Here is an 11,929-nt window from a genome sequence, read left to right as displayed (position 1 = left end):
AAGAGAAAAGAAAGAGAGAGAAGAAAGAGAACGAAAAGAAAGAGAAGAGAGAGAACGGAAAGAGAAAGAAGAAAGGGAGCGGAAAGAGAGAGAAGAAAAAGAACGGAAAGAGAAAGAGGAAAGAGAGCGCAAGGAGAAAGAAGAAGCAAGGAGACGAAAAGAAGAGGAACTAGAGAGAAAACGGAAGGAAAAGGAAGAGAGAGATCGCGCCAAGAAAGAAAAGAAAATGAAGGAGAAACAAGAAAAGAACCTCAAGAAAAAGCAAATGAAGGAAAAGAGGGCGAAGGAACTAAAAGAGAAAAGAGAGAGGGAGGAGGAACTGGAGAGAAAGCGAGAGGAGGAGGAGAAGAAGGAGAAGGAGGAGTTGAGAAGGAAATCGGAGGAGACGAAGGAGAAGATCAAGAAGAAGAAGGAGAAACTCAAGAAGGATTTAAGTGACCCGCAAAAACTTAAGGATGAAAAACTTGAGAATTTCTTAGGGTGGCTACAGAATGGAAAGAAAGATGACATGGGCAAGTCCGTGGAACTTTTAGTGAGTGACGACGATGACTGAAGGGAGGGACAGAGGAGGAACTTGGAGAGACTGGATGAGTCTCAGTGTGGCGCGACAGATGGCAGGAATGAGTGTATATTGTTAGAGGTATTTGTCTTGTGAAATTCTGAAGACATGATGGTAATGATGATTTGGATGACTTTTTCTCAACTTTGGTGTACGAAAACAAATATTGCGAGTCACATTAAGCAAGTTTTCGTATGTGTTTTTTTTTTTTTTTTTCCTGTCTCGTCCCCATCTATTTCAACTTTTACTAGTATGCTATCATTTGTGTGAAGGAAGTAGCATACAAACATACAAATACAAAATTCTAACAGGTGTTCAATAATCAGACGTACGAAAACTTGACTTGTGTACTATGAGAATATTTCCATGGTAATACGTCATCGAAGGAAGTGGTGTCATGCTGTGCTTAATAGATACAAACACTCAGCACCAGACACCACCTCCACCAACACCACAGCTCCTATCAGTCTCCCCAGGGTCACTCATGTAAGGCAGTTCGCGAGACCATATGCTGATTTCCATTCGATTCATAGTAAAATTTCACTGTACTTTAACACGTCACTTCTTTCTACCACGTGTCCATTCCAGAGGCTGTGTGGGTCTTGAGCCGGAGTGGAAATAAAAGTTAGTGCTGGAAGAAGCTAACATGTCCAGAAACACATTAATGTACTACCTGTGATACAAAGGATATAAATAAAATGTGCATTTATTCATACTGTGTATGTAATTAATTAATGCAATATATTGTTGAGTGTATGTATTCTTTGTCTCCATTATTGTCCTTCTTTAATGAATTAGTTAGTTGTTATTCAATGTAGCTAGTTGGCTTGTTGCTTAGTTCATTAATTAGAGAGTGTGTGTGTGTGTTTGTTGGTAGGTCGACTGGTTGTTTGGTTTACAATTCAGCTCACTGATTAGTTAGTGCGTTAGTGACTGAGTTATTTACTTCGTTTGTTTGTCCATTAAATAAGAAGTGAATAGTTAGCTAATTAGTTCGGATAGGTAGATAGGTAGTATATCATTCATTCATTCATTCACTTATCTTATTTCTACATGAAAGGACGAATACTTAAGAGCTACAAAAGGTATAATCAATCTCCCTTAATCACTTAACCACCTGTGCTTCACATCCTCCGGTACTAATGGGACGGTACTATAAGACCACACCTGTAATTTGCCCTCAGTCTCGTGCAGGTGAGAATATGGAGTAAATCACTGCGGTGGTTGTATGTTACTGTATGTATGTGTGAGTATGGATGTGTTTTATGTGAATTTTTTGATGTTATGGATGTGAATGCTGGTTATATGATTCATTAATGCGCACATACATACATATATCCATCCATACACACATACATACATACACACGTACATGCATACAACTTGGTAACGTAGTATGTACATGGAATCTGACCTTGTGCAATGAATCTTTAATGTGTATGTGTGTGTGTGTGTGTGTGTGTGTGTGTGTGTGTGTGTGTGTGTGTGTGTGTGCTGTGATAGTGACCCGGAGCCTTGGTAACACATATTCTCTCTCTCTCTCTCTCTCTCTCTCTCTCTCTCTCTCTCTCTCTCTCTCTCTCTCTCTCTCTCTCTCTCTCTCTCTCTCTCTCTCTCACGCACCCACACACACCTGGTCTCTATGGAGGGACTACCTATGTGGCGATAATTACTGCCACACGCACAGGTAGAGGCATTGACTTACCTGTCAGTTTACCTACAGCCCTCACCCGGCATCCTTACCTGCCTCGGCTCCTCCAGGTGTGTGAAGGGGGATTAAATTAATTACTCAGGTGGGTATTTACCTGTGAAAAGGATGATTAGCATTTGAGTTCACCATTTTCTCAGGTATTTTAGTTTTATTTTTTTTTTCGACAGTATTTTCTTTAAGTCTTTTTTTGCTGTTCACTTTTTTTTTTTTACTGCAATTTATCACGTTTTTTTTTTTTCGGGAGTCTTAATTATTGATCTGTCTCGCAACGTAACTGCTCACATAAGAAAGTCAGGTATTTCACGGTAACACAGCCACTGACGGTCTACTCGTATGTATCCCTGTAGTAGTAGCAGTGGTAGTAGTAGTAGTAGCAGTAGTAGTGTTATTATCATCCGGTACCATACAATTCAGTAACGGTGATAGAAGAAATTGAATGTTTGTTTTGCTTTTCACTCCAAAACAAGATCATTCATCGAGTAAGCATCAGTCAGTGGCAGTTACCGTGTCCCAGAGTCCTCACGGAGCAAAGGCAGTGACGGAGTTGGTGAAAGAGCACAGTACGCAACTAAAACAAAGATTAGGAGCAAAACGGAAAGAAATTCGTCTATTTTCACCAAATACACGTAAACTTGAAATCTTATAATTATCAGAACACAAGAACTTAAGTAAATAAGGGAAGCTGTAAGAAGCCTTCAGGCCTACACGCGGCAGTCCCTGTATTTGAAGCATGCCTACCTAGTACCACCTACCATCCATAGATTTATATAATACTTTAAGCCTCTCTATAGTTACGCTTCATGTTCTTTTGTAGTGACCTTCCTTGCTTGTTTAACAGTAAGCAAGCGCCGTCATCGCCTCCTTCAGCGTACAAATAATGTCCAGAATGACTGCCGCTGAATACATACGTCTGCAGCGCCAGGGTCTCAACATTCCCACGCACAGGATGCCGAAGGAAATTGAGGAGAAACTGAAGAAGGAGAAGGAGGAAGAGGAGGAGCGGAGAGCCAAAGAGGAAAGGGAAGAAAGAGAAAGACAAGAACGAGAGGAACGAGAGAGGCGCGAGAGAGAGGAAAGGGAGGAGAGGGAGAGAAAGGAGAGGGAGGAAAGGGCGAGAAGAGAGAGGAAAGAAAGGGAGGAGAGAGAAAGAAGAGAGAGAAAGGAAAGGGAGGAAAGAGAACGTAAAGAAGAGGAGGAAAGAAAGCGTAGGAAAGAGGAGGAAGAGAGAAGACGAAAGGAAGAGGAAATAGAAAGAAGACGCAGAGAGAAAGAAGAGCGAGATCAAGCCAAAAAAGAGAAAAGAATAAGAGAAAAACAAGAAAAACACCTCAGGAAGAAACAAAACAAGGAACAGAGGGAGAGAGAACAGAGAGAAAAACGAGAGAGGGAAGAGGAACAGGAGAGGCAGCGGGAGGAGGAGGAAAGGAAGGAGAGGGAGGAACTGAGAAGGAGATCGGAGGAGACGAAGGAGAAGATCAAGGAGAAAAAACAGAGACTCAAGGGGGACCTGAGGGATGTACAGAAGCGGAAGGATGAACGGCTGGAGAACTTCTTGGGGTGGCTGCAGAACGGCAAGAAGGACGACATGGGCAAGGCGGTCGATCTGCTGGTCAGTGACGACGACGACTGATTCACTAAGGGGTCGTTGTAAAGGAGATTCAGTGACTTATGTTTCTCTGTCTTGTATGTATCTATAGTCTGTCTACATTTGTGTGTGAAATATGTTATAGATAAATACAGGCAAGTAAGAAAGAACACTAAGGATATTTGTCTTTCCTGAGAGAGAGAGAGAGAGAGAGAGAGAGAGAGAGATACGTAAGTGAGGGGACAAAAGAGACAATGAAACACAAATTCTGATGAAGAGAAGTAGAAAAAAAAGATCAAGAGAGGAAGAGGAGAACAGCAAAAAAACAGGGACAAGATAAGTAGGAGGGAGGGAAGAAGCAAGAGGGAGAGAACTACGAAGAGGAGGAGGAAGAGGAGGGGAATAAAAACTATTAACTAGGAAATTTCGTGACAATAAGACAGAGAAGTAAGGAGAGAGAGGTAGGAGGGGCGAGGACACGGAAGGAGGGAGGACTGGGGAGAGACGATGGATGGGGGAGAGAGGGAGAGGGGGAAGAGAAGCAGAAAGAAAGCTCTGCAGCAGAACAAGAGTGGACACTATCAGCACTACAAGCAGCTCCCTCACCTGTATATACCGCGCACCTGTATAATGCAAAGGTAAGCAGGGAGATTCGGTAGTTGATGAATTAACAAGGGGAAAAAATTAACGGGGAGAATATGTGGAAGGTGTAAATTAGTTCAGAATTGTAAAGTTTCCTATGTCTGTATGTCCTGTGTACCTGTATAATGCACTGGTATGTAGGTTCATTAGCTGACTAAACAACTGGTGGGGGAAAAAAATAACGACGAGGAAAAAAAATATGATGGAATGTGTATATTTGTTCAAAGTTCTACGGGTTTTTTTTTTCCTTTGCATAGTCCGCACCTGCATTATGCAAAGTAGATTCATTAACTGGCTAAACAACAGGTGGAAAAATAAATTAACGACGAGGAAAAAATCTGGAACGTATTAATTTGTTCAAACTTGTAAGGATCTTTGTGTGTGTGTGTGTGTGTGTGTGTGTGTGTGTGTGTGTGTGTGTGTGTGTTTGTAGCCGGTGTGAAATTCGTTAGATGGTTTGTTTTGCCAAAATATTTATTCACCTCCAAGTAAGCCCCCGCCTCCTGTTGGTGCCATTGGTTTGCTGTCAACACGTTCCTTTAAGCTCACCAGTGTCACTTTGTTAGATTTGGTTTGTTGTATTCTCCTCTTGTTTTATTTAAAGCTTCACATTCAAAGTTCCATGTTTCTTTTTTATTATGATTATTATTATTATTATTATTATTATTATTATTATTATTATTATTATTATTATTATTATTATTATTATTATTATTAAAGATTTTGTTTCCTTCTTTCAACGTGTTATTTTCATTGAATCATTTATTTATTTATTTTTTTTTTTTACGAAAAGCACATAAGAAATTTCTGAATCGATATACTTATCTATCAATACAACGAAAATTATTATGTTTATCTTCTCAATCATTTCTTTACTCCTTTATTTATTTGCCTGTGTGTTCATTTTACTAATCTACCTGTTTGTTTATTGATCATGTCGTACTATAGATTCCTCATTTATCTGCTTGACTTTATTTTTCGTTTCTGTTTCAATCTCCGAGGCGAAATAATCAATGCATATTTTCAGTGTCTAGGTACTAACGTGTCTGGCAGCACTGTACATGGGGGGAGAATTTTTTTTTCTTTTTATGTATTATTTTTTGCTTCTCTCTCTCTCTCTCTCTCTCTCTCTCTCTCTCTCTCTCTCTCTCTCTCTCTCTCTCTCTCTCTCTCTCTCTCTCTCTCTCTCTCCTTATCTTTAAAGCACTCTTTGTTTGTTTGTTTGTTTTTTATGTTCTTTCATTTCTATTTTCATCGTCCCTTCCTCTCACTCACTCCCTCCCCCTCTTACCTTCCCTTCCCCTCGCCCTCCCCTCCCTCGCCTGACCATCGGTGTCCTTCCACTATAGTTTTGTGTGTTCCTGCATGACATTTGGAGGAGGAGGAGGAGGGGAAAGTGGAGGAGGAGAGGAAAAGTGAGGGACAAGGGAGAGAGAGAGAGAGAGAGAGAGAGAGAGAGAGTTAAAGAAGGCTGAATCATTATCATATTTGCTCTTCTCTCTAAATATTTAATTTATAAGTATATCGTGAGCCACGCAAAGGAGAGAGAGAGAGAGAGAGAGAGAGAGAGAGAGAGAGAGAGAGAGAGAGAGAGAGAGAGAGAGAGAGAGAGAGGGACAAGAAAGAATTGATAAAATTAGGAAGGAAGAGAAGAAAGCCTTACTAAACATGAAATCTCAATTCGAAAAGGAAAAAAAGGGAAAAAAAAAGTAATCACACCGTCGTAGCAATTATAACACGCCTTATTCCGTACAAGTCTTAGCATCAGTCTTAGTAACAGTATTTAACTTAAGAAAGCAATGACAGGCACCGTTAATATCACTCAAATCATTCTCGTATTATAATTTCCTCCTTTTTCCCTCTTAGACAATAACTCCCCCCCCCCCCCTCGTCTTTCCAGAACAGAACAGGACAAGCAATACTTTCTGGCAGATTATATAAGAGAACAAAGGAGAAAACGAAACCTGACGAAGGCCCCTGCAAGCCAAAATGACGGTGATAAAAACCTTAATGATGATAGTGAGGAGAGGAGGAGAAGGGAGGAAGCAGCCAGGAGAGAAGAGGAGGAAAGAAGAAGAAGAGAACAGGAAGAAAAAGAAGAGCAGGAAAGGAGAAGGAGAGAACAGGCTGAGAGGGAAGAAGAGGAAAGACGAATTAGAGAAGAGGAAGAAAGGAGGAGAAAAAGACAAGAAGAGGAAGAGGACGAGAGACGCCGAAGAGAAGAGGAGAGACGTAGACAAGAGGAGGAGGAAGAGAGAAGACGTAGAGAAAGGGAGGAAGAAGAGAGAAGACGTAGAGAAAGGGAGGAAGAAGAGAGAAGACGTAGAGAAAGGGAGGAAGAAGAGAGAAGGCGTAGAGAAAGGGAGGAAGAAGAAAGAAGACGTAGAGAGAGGGAGGAAGAAGAAAGAAGACGTAGAGAGAGGGAGGAAGAAGAGAGAAGACGCAGGGAAAGAGAAGAAGAAGAAGAAAGACTCAGAGAAAGGGAGGACGAAGGAGCAGCACGAGAAGGGGAAAACGAAGGAGGAACACGAAGAGAAGGGGAGAATGACGGAATTGAGGAGAGACTCAAGCAACAACACACACGAGGCAGGAAGACAGCGCGACGAAACGAAACGATCAGTACCAGCAGACCTTTGAAACGAAGCCAGAGCGTTGGGGACAAGATCTACAGGGGCGGCAGGAGGCTAGCTGAGGGAAACGAGGATATAGGAGGGGGCGACCAGTTCCAGAGTTTCTTGAGTTGGATATGCAATGGAAAGAAGGATGACTACGGCCGCTCTAAGAATCTACTTCTCTTGGACAGTGACTGAGCTAGTGACTGAGTGAGTTCTTGTACAGTTGGATCCCCACTTGGTTCCATAGAAAACGTGGCCTTTGCTTAGGGAACGTAAATAAAAATAGAAGTTGCGCGCTGTAAAAAAAAAAGTGTTTGCAAGTGAGAGAGCGAGTGAGTTCTTGTACAGTTGGATCCCCGCTTGGTTCCATAGAAAACGTGCCTTCTGCTAAGGAGACGTAAACAATGACAGATGCGCACTGGAAAAAAGTACGTGTCCCTTCGCTGTACATCTGATGTGCTGTTTCTTATGGCGAGCCTTCCGGAGGTATATGGAGATACGCACCAGGTGCCTAAGAGATATAGGACGTGCTAACAGAAGGAACTTAAGTGCTAATGCTGGTAAAGTGACTCCAGTTAAGTGGCGACTTGATAATAAGCTGATTTAAGTGACAGGACAATTAAGCAACAGTCAGCTAGAAGGCAAGACAGCTAGATGATGACTAACTGGGATACGAGTCATCTCTACTCTGTCTACCTTGAAAGCTGTGAACGTCCCCAGTGTGCTTTGCTGGGGTGAGTCAGTGAGCACAGTAATCATGACAGTGTTGGTGAGATTGACTCTGTGCAAGACAAGTTTGTACCGATCGTGGTCTCCTGAATGTTTTATGAATGTTTGGAAATAAATCTTGAAATACAGCAATGATTGGTGTCTGGCAAATCTCACCATTACTCACACTTCTATTGAGGGAAAGATAAGACAGCCGGCCTACAGATGACTAGGCCATAACTAGTTGGTTTGTAGCTAACTGGTGCACAGCTAACTCAGCTACAATAATACAAGAGCAAAATATAGAGTTATTTTTTAAGGGAAAAATATAAGGAATATTCTGAGGAATTTATTGAATATATTGCTCAGGTATCATAAACCAAATTTATATTATAAAATATAATATGAACATATATGATAGGGTTTCAAAGATTACAATGGCAAGATAACAGTATGAGCGTATATATATATATATATATATATATATATATATATATATATATATATATATATATATATATATATATATATATATATATATATATATATATATATATATATATATATATATATATATATATATATATATATATATATATATGTATGTATGTATATATTTTTTTCCATGGAATCTCAGGAATTCTTAGTTTATCTTCAAAATTTAGAACACAAGAACGTAAGGGAAACTGCAAGATGCCAGCAGACCTCCATGCGGCAGCCCTTGTATAAACACAAATCCACATCCATGCATCATCCCCATCTAAAAATGTGTCTTTAAAAACTCCATATTGAATGTGTGGATACAGTGAAAGACGTGTCAGTGGTGGAGGAATTTCGTGGAGGTTCATTTAGTCCATCAGTCTATCATCGCGATATATAAATATGCCTGATCTTTAAAAACTCCCTATTGAATATGTAAGAGCAGTGGAAGATTCGGTGGTAGAGGAATTCCGCGGAGGTCCCTTTATTTCTGTTGCAGCAGGAGGAGAGTGAGGGCAGGTAAGAGGAGGAGGAGGGAGGCACTGAGGGCGTCGGCACTGCTTGGTAAACCTTGGATGCCCCATATTTCATTAGACTTAGCATCCTGTGATCCTCCTTTGCCTGCAATGACCCAAGACACAGAGATTAAGAACCGTGACTCAGAGTGGATGCCCTTCCTACCCTCGATGGCCAGGATTCGAACCTGTGCTCATGAGGACCCCTGAATTCCCAAAGCGCCCTCGGCCCCACTATACCACGGCGGTCCCTTCTCAACTATAAGGTAACAAGAGAGTAAAACAAGTACCTACCAGTCAGCGGCTTGTCTCCTGGCCCCACGTTACACTTCGGAGTTTTGCAGACAGTGCTGTAGGTGACGTAGGTAGCGTCCTTCACCTCCTCGAAACTTTTCTTGGGACACTTGTCAGTACACCCGCGGGAGAAGGACTGAAGCTTGGCTGGGGTGGAAGGGAATAGTGTTGATTGATTATGTTACAGCGCCCCACCAGCCGTAATAGGGGGAAGGAACTGGAGGGAGATGGGATTAGAGGAAGGAGAAAAGGAAAAAAAGAAAAAGAAAATAGAAGGAAAAGAAGTTGATATATTTTTTTCTTATATGTTTTTGTTTTATCTATTCAATTTTATTGTTTGATTGGTTGATTGATTGATCGATCTTATTATTATTATCATCATTTTTTTTTCATTACCACTCCATTTTCTTCATATACACAACACATGCTACCAATATCCACCTTTCTCTTGTTTAACTTCAACTAGTCAAAATATACCCAACTTTAGTGACGCACCTTGAAATTTAAAATCACCACAAAACAAAGTAAACAAAGAACATCAGTCACTTACTTTCATCCTCGAGAAAGTTGATGCGAGTGATAGTACAGCACACTTCGCCCTCCATGTCGCAGTCGGTGATTGGCACGCTGCTGGTCACGCTTTCGGGGTCATTCAAGCAGGTCAGGTCGTTAGGCATGGAGACGCAGGTATAACAGCTGAGGGAGTTTCCTGAAGGTGACACAGAAGGTATATAGTTAGTTGCTGATTGTTGTTGTTGTTGTTGTTGGTGGTGGTGGTGGTGGTGGTGGTGGTGGTGGTATTACCTTCGTTATAACTTCTTTTAAATGTGAATGTATCTAGCTAAGGACATGAAGATGAGCAAGAAAGCAAAAGAAAAGCTTACTAAATAGAATATAAAGAAGGAAAAAAGAAAAAGAATAAAGAACAAAAGAAAACAGAAAACGACAAAGAATAAGTAGAACAAGCACAATAGAAATGACAATGTTGATGGTGATGACACAGATAGTGATAATAATAACACATAATGCTGACCAGCGGCTGATGGAAGCCCTCCCCAGAGCAACACCACCGCCACCCAGGGAAGTAAGGTCCTCATGCTGCCGCGGTCAAGGGCGCCTCACCTGGAAGAAGTAAGGGAGAGATTAGAAGAAAAAGAAGCTCAGGGAAGGATTTATGGATAGATACATGTAAACCCAAGTATATTAACTGTAGGGAAGAGCGATAGTTGAGTGTCAGTGAAGAAGAAGAAGAAGAAAAAGAATGAGAACGAGAACGAGAACAAAGAAACTGATAATGATGATGGTGATGATAATGATGATAATAATAGTCAGAATAGCAATAATGGCAGCAGTAGTAGTAGTTGTAGTAGTAGTAGTAGTAGTAGTAGTAGAAATAGTAGTTTTTCGTAATACATTTGAAAAGTAAAACAAAATCAACACAAATCTATAGTAAGAAAAATTGAACCGTATGAAGTAATAGGGTGCCGATTAACGAAATTCAGAGATAAGCTAACGATTATGAATGAGAAATAAAAAAAAGGAAAAAGGTAATGAAGTAGAATTAGTAAGATAAACATTGACAGTCTCTTGATAAGACTGTCACTTCCTTGATTACAAAACAGATGAACATCGACTTAAACAGAATTACGAAGGAAATGGAAAATCAAACTTAGAGGATAAATTTGTAGTAAAGGTAAAAGAAGAAAAGGGAAATGAAATGTAAATTAAGACAGGTATAGATGAATATTATAACGAAAGACTTTGAAACGTTATTTGTTGAGTCGTAATAGAACAGAGATTAACGTTTTCATATGAATTTCCGATATTCTAATTTAGTTAGTACACCTTTGCAGTTTATTTCCAGGTCCTCAAATGATCGTGTCTTTTTCATAGTTCCTCTTTTTCTTGCTTTTTCCATAATTTTCCCCTTTTCTTTCGCACTTCCTCTAACTCTTCCTCACACTTCCCTCCTCTTTATCTCCCTTACACTCCCTTCTTCTTTTACTTATTTATGCTTTCTTCCTCTTTATCTCGCCTTTCACGAACTTCCTTCATCTTTTTTTTCCCACACTTCCCTCCTTTTTGTCTTGTCTTTCCACACTTCCCTTCTCTATCTTTTCCTTTTTTCTTAGTTCCTCTCCACAATTACCCCCCTTCATCACACACAGCTTCAAAAATACATACATAAACATACATCATACACAATTATCGTACCGTTCCAAAGCAATTCCTTTCTCACACTTTCTGACCCGCCTCGTGTTCCTTCGCCTCACCAGCTGACGCTCAACTGGCGCAAGTAAAACCCTTTATCCCACAGTGATAGAGAATTGATAAGGTATCGCTTTTATCGCAGCCAGCGTTGTGTCCCAATATTTGAATACCAGAAATGAACGTAACCTCAATTATTGCCATGTTGCCCTGTCTTATCTCCGGGTTGTGATGCATTAGGTGTTATGTGTGTTTGTACTCGTATCAAGAAAATTAGGGGTGACTTTTTTTTTCTTTTCCTTTTATTATATATTGGGTTATAATGTGTTCATGCTTGGAAAATTTAGATTTAAAAAAGATATATGAAGGAATTGGTTCTCATGTAGAGTGGTAGATGAATGGAAAAAAAACTCAGGTTGTTAATGTTGAGTCATTAGGGAGTTTTTTAAAGAATATTAGACAAATTTATGGATAAGGATGACACGTTGAAATAAGTAGAAATGTTTCATATATGTGTAGGCCTGATGGCTTTGCGCAGCTTCCCTCGTTTTGTTTTGTTATTATTATTATTATTATTATTATTATTATTATTATTATTATTATTATTATTAT

General features: G+C 40.1%; 3 protein-coding genes across 4 annotated transcripts in view; 2 read left to right on the top strand and 1 right to left on the bottom strand.

Moving 5' to 3' along the window:
- LOC135109808 (uncharacterized) overlaps positions 1 to 1,315 on the top strand; it is a 2,482-nt gene extending 1,167 nt beyond the window's left edge. Inside the window, exon 2 of the mRNA XM_064021511.1 lies at positions 1 to 1,315. This exon is cut by the window's left edge and continues 658 nt beyond it. Within this exon, the coding sequence (XP_063877581.1) occupies positions 1 to 553 (553 nt within the window). The 3' untranslated portion in view covers positions 554 to 1,315.
- A 1,841-nt stretch (positions 1,316 to 3,156) lies between these two features.
- Positions 3,157 to 3,900, top strand: LOC135109494 (uncharacterized). Its single transcript, XM_064020873.1, has 2 exons — positions 3,157 to 3,381; positions 3,793 to 3,900. Exons 1-2 carry the CDS (start codon positions 3,157 to 3,159, stop codon positions 3,898 to 3,900), a joined length of 333 nt encoding a protein of 110 aa, XP_063876943.1.
- Positions 3,901 to 8,619: 4,719 nt separating this feature from the next.
- On the bottom strand, positions 8,620 to 11,435 carry LOC135109806 (uncharacterized). 2 transcript variants are annotated; one of them, XM_064021506.1, is made up of 5 exons: positions 11,324 to 11,435; positions 10,143 to 10,231; positions 9,660 to 9,818; positions 9,110 to 9,256; positions 8,620 to 8,921 (listed from the first exon to the last, which is right to left on the bottom strand). In XM_064021506.1, exons 2-5 carry the CDS (start codon positions 10,204 to 10,206, stop codon positions 8,785 to 8,787), a joined length of 507 nt encoding a protein of 168 aa, XP_063877576.1. In that variant the 5' UTR covers positions 10,207 to 10,231; positions 11,324 to 11,435; the 3' UTR covers positions 8,620 to 8,784. The 2 variants fall into 2 exon arrangements, with proteins under 2 accessions (XP_063877576.1, XP_063877577.1); XM_064021507.1 differs by having other exon boundaries at positions 11,304 to 11,326.
- Positions 11,436 to 11,929: the final 494 nt, after the last annotated feature.

This window comes from Scylla paramamosain, chromosome 19, assembly GCF_035594125.1.
Source record: "Scylla paramamosain isolate STU-SP2022 chromosome 19, ASM3559412v1, whole genome shotgun sequence".
NCBI classification, from domain to species: domain Eukaryota; kingdom Metazoa; phylum Arthropoda; class Malacostraca; order Decapoda; family Portunidae; genus Scylla; species Scylla paramamosain.
The sequence above is the reverse complement of the archived record's forward strand: the minus strand, read 5'-3'. Positions and strand labels throughout refer to the sequence as shown.

What these genes read in the sequence shown, in the direction of transcription:
- LOC135109494 (XM_064020873.1), top strand. Translation starts at nt 3,157, where the DNA reads ATGACTGCCGCTGAATACATACGTCTGCAGCGCCAGGGTCTCAACATT. An exon ending in GAAAGGAGAGGGAGGAAAGG is followed by an intron (nt 3,382 to 3,792) that starts GCGAGAAGAGAG and finishes AGGGATGTACAG; the next exon opens with AAGCGGAAGGATGAACGGCT.
- LOC135109806 (XM_064021506.1), bottom strand. Translation starts at nt 10,206, where the DNA reads ATGAGGACCTTACTTCCCTGGGTGGCGGTGGTGTTGCTCTGGGGAGGG. An exon ending in AGGGCTTCCATCAGCCGCTG is followed by an intron (nt 9,819 to 10,142) that starts GTCAGCATTATG and finishes TGTCACCTTCAG; the next exon opens with GAAACTCCCTCAGCTGTTAT. An exon ending in CAACTTTCTCGAGGATGAAA is followed by an intron (nt 9,257 to 9,659) that starts GTAAGTGACTGA and finishes CTTCCACCCCAG; the next exon opens with CCAAGCTTCAGTCCTTCTCC.